General features: G+C 58.3%; 1 protein-coding gene across 1 annotated transcript in view; it reads right to left on the bottom strand.

The window, feature by feature from the left end:
* NOL9 (nucleolar protein 9) overlaps positions 1-1,079 on the bottom strand; it is a gene marked incomplete at its 5' end in the record, with an annotated part of 3,879 nt that extends 2,800 nt beyond the window's left edge. Inside the window, 2 exons of the mRNA XM_010195013.1 lie at positions 163-324; positions 982-1,079. Of these exons, the coding sequence (XP_010193315.1) occupies positions 163-324; positions 982-1,079 (260 nt within the window). The remainder of the gene's footprint in view (positions 1-162; positions 325-981) is intronic.
* Positions 1,080-1,151: the final 72 nt, after the last annotated feature.

A 1,151-nucleotide genomic window follows, 5' to 3' on the forward strand; every position in this document is an offset into this window, starting at 1 on the left:
GCAGCAGCCCCTCGCCTGCAGAGAACACCACGGTGCTGCTCTGGAGGGCCAGGACCAGCTCAGGGGAGAGCTGTGGTTTCTGGCTCCCGCAAGCGTGGCAGTGCACCGCTGTGGGTACCACCTTCCCTCCCCGACACCTCCGAACACGGCGCCGCCGCTCACCCTTCACCCAGCCCATGGTGTTGATGACCAAGGGCACTTCCTTCCTGTAGCAGCCGAACACGTACTTCACCACATCCAGGTACCTTTCCGTGTCCTGCTCGCAGCTCGTCTGGCCGTAGTACACCATCTTGCACGGCGCCTGCTGGTGCGTGAACGGTGGGCCTGAAAGAGCAAGCGGCAAAGCTCTGCTGTTTTCTGTGAGCAAACAACTCCCATCCCTGCAGCACCCACACGCAATCCCTCCCAAAATAATCCGTGCTCCTGGCACGTGTTAACAGCCCTCACAGAGCCTGCACCCCTGGAGCAACCGCTCCGCGCCCTGCAGGACCCCACTGTGTGGGCTGCTTGGGGCTCTCTCCATGTGTTTGAGCCCCTGGTTACACCAGCATGGCCATGTCCTTTACAGACAGCAACCCCAACGCACCAGACCACAACCACAGCCAGCTGCGGCTCTGCTTTATGTCCAGAACAGCTCCCAGCCTAAGAGGATCCACTCTGTATTTCCTAAGCAAGGTTTATCTGCAGATACCAAAACGGGGGGAGATCTTCCCCAAGAGATCATTCAACGTGCAAGGCTGAAAATCCCCTTTGCTGTGCCACAGCTGCTCCACCTGACAAACAATTCTCTTCACAACAAAAAGAGCCATCAGGGAGCAGCTCCACACTACTGAGCTTTTCCACACAGAGCTGAGATGTCCCAGGGAGAAAACCTGAACAGCCCTGGTTCTATTCCATACGTGCCCCTTTGGCAGATGTGGCAGCATCTTCAGAAAGCCCCTTCTGGCAATGGAAGGGGTGTCAGCACCGCAGCACACGTACCGAGAATGGGCTCCGTGACGTTACTCAGCGACACGCAGCCGGGCGGCGTGAACTCGGTCTGACCGATGTCGCACTCCAGGTACTCAACCGAGGGGAGGCTGCAGGGAAAGGAACCTGGATTTTAGCGCCCACTGAGACCAGAACAGGACACGACCTGGAACGGCACCAGC

Source organism: Mesitornis unicolor, unplaced genomic scaffold, assembly GCF_000695765.1.
Source record: "Mesitornis unicolor isolate BGI_N332 unplaced genomic scaffold, ASM69576v1 scaffold43151, whole genome shotgun sequence".
Classification (NCBI taxonomy): domain Eukaryota; kingdom Metazoa; phylum Chordata; class Aves; order Mesitornithiformes; family Mesitornithidae; genus Mesitornis; species Mesitornis unicolor.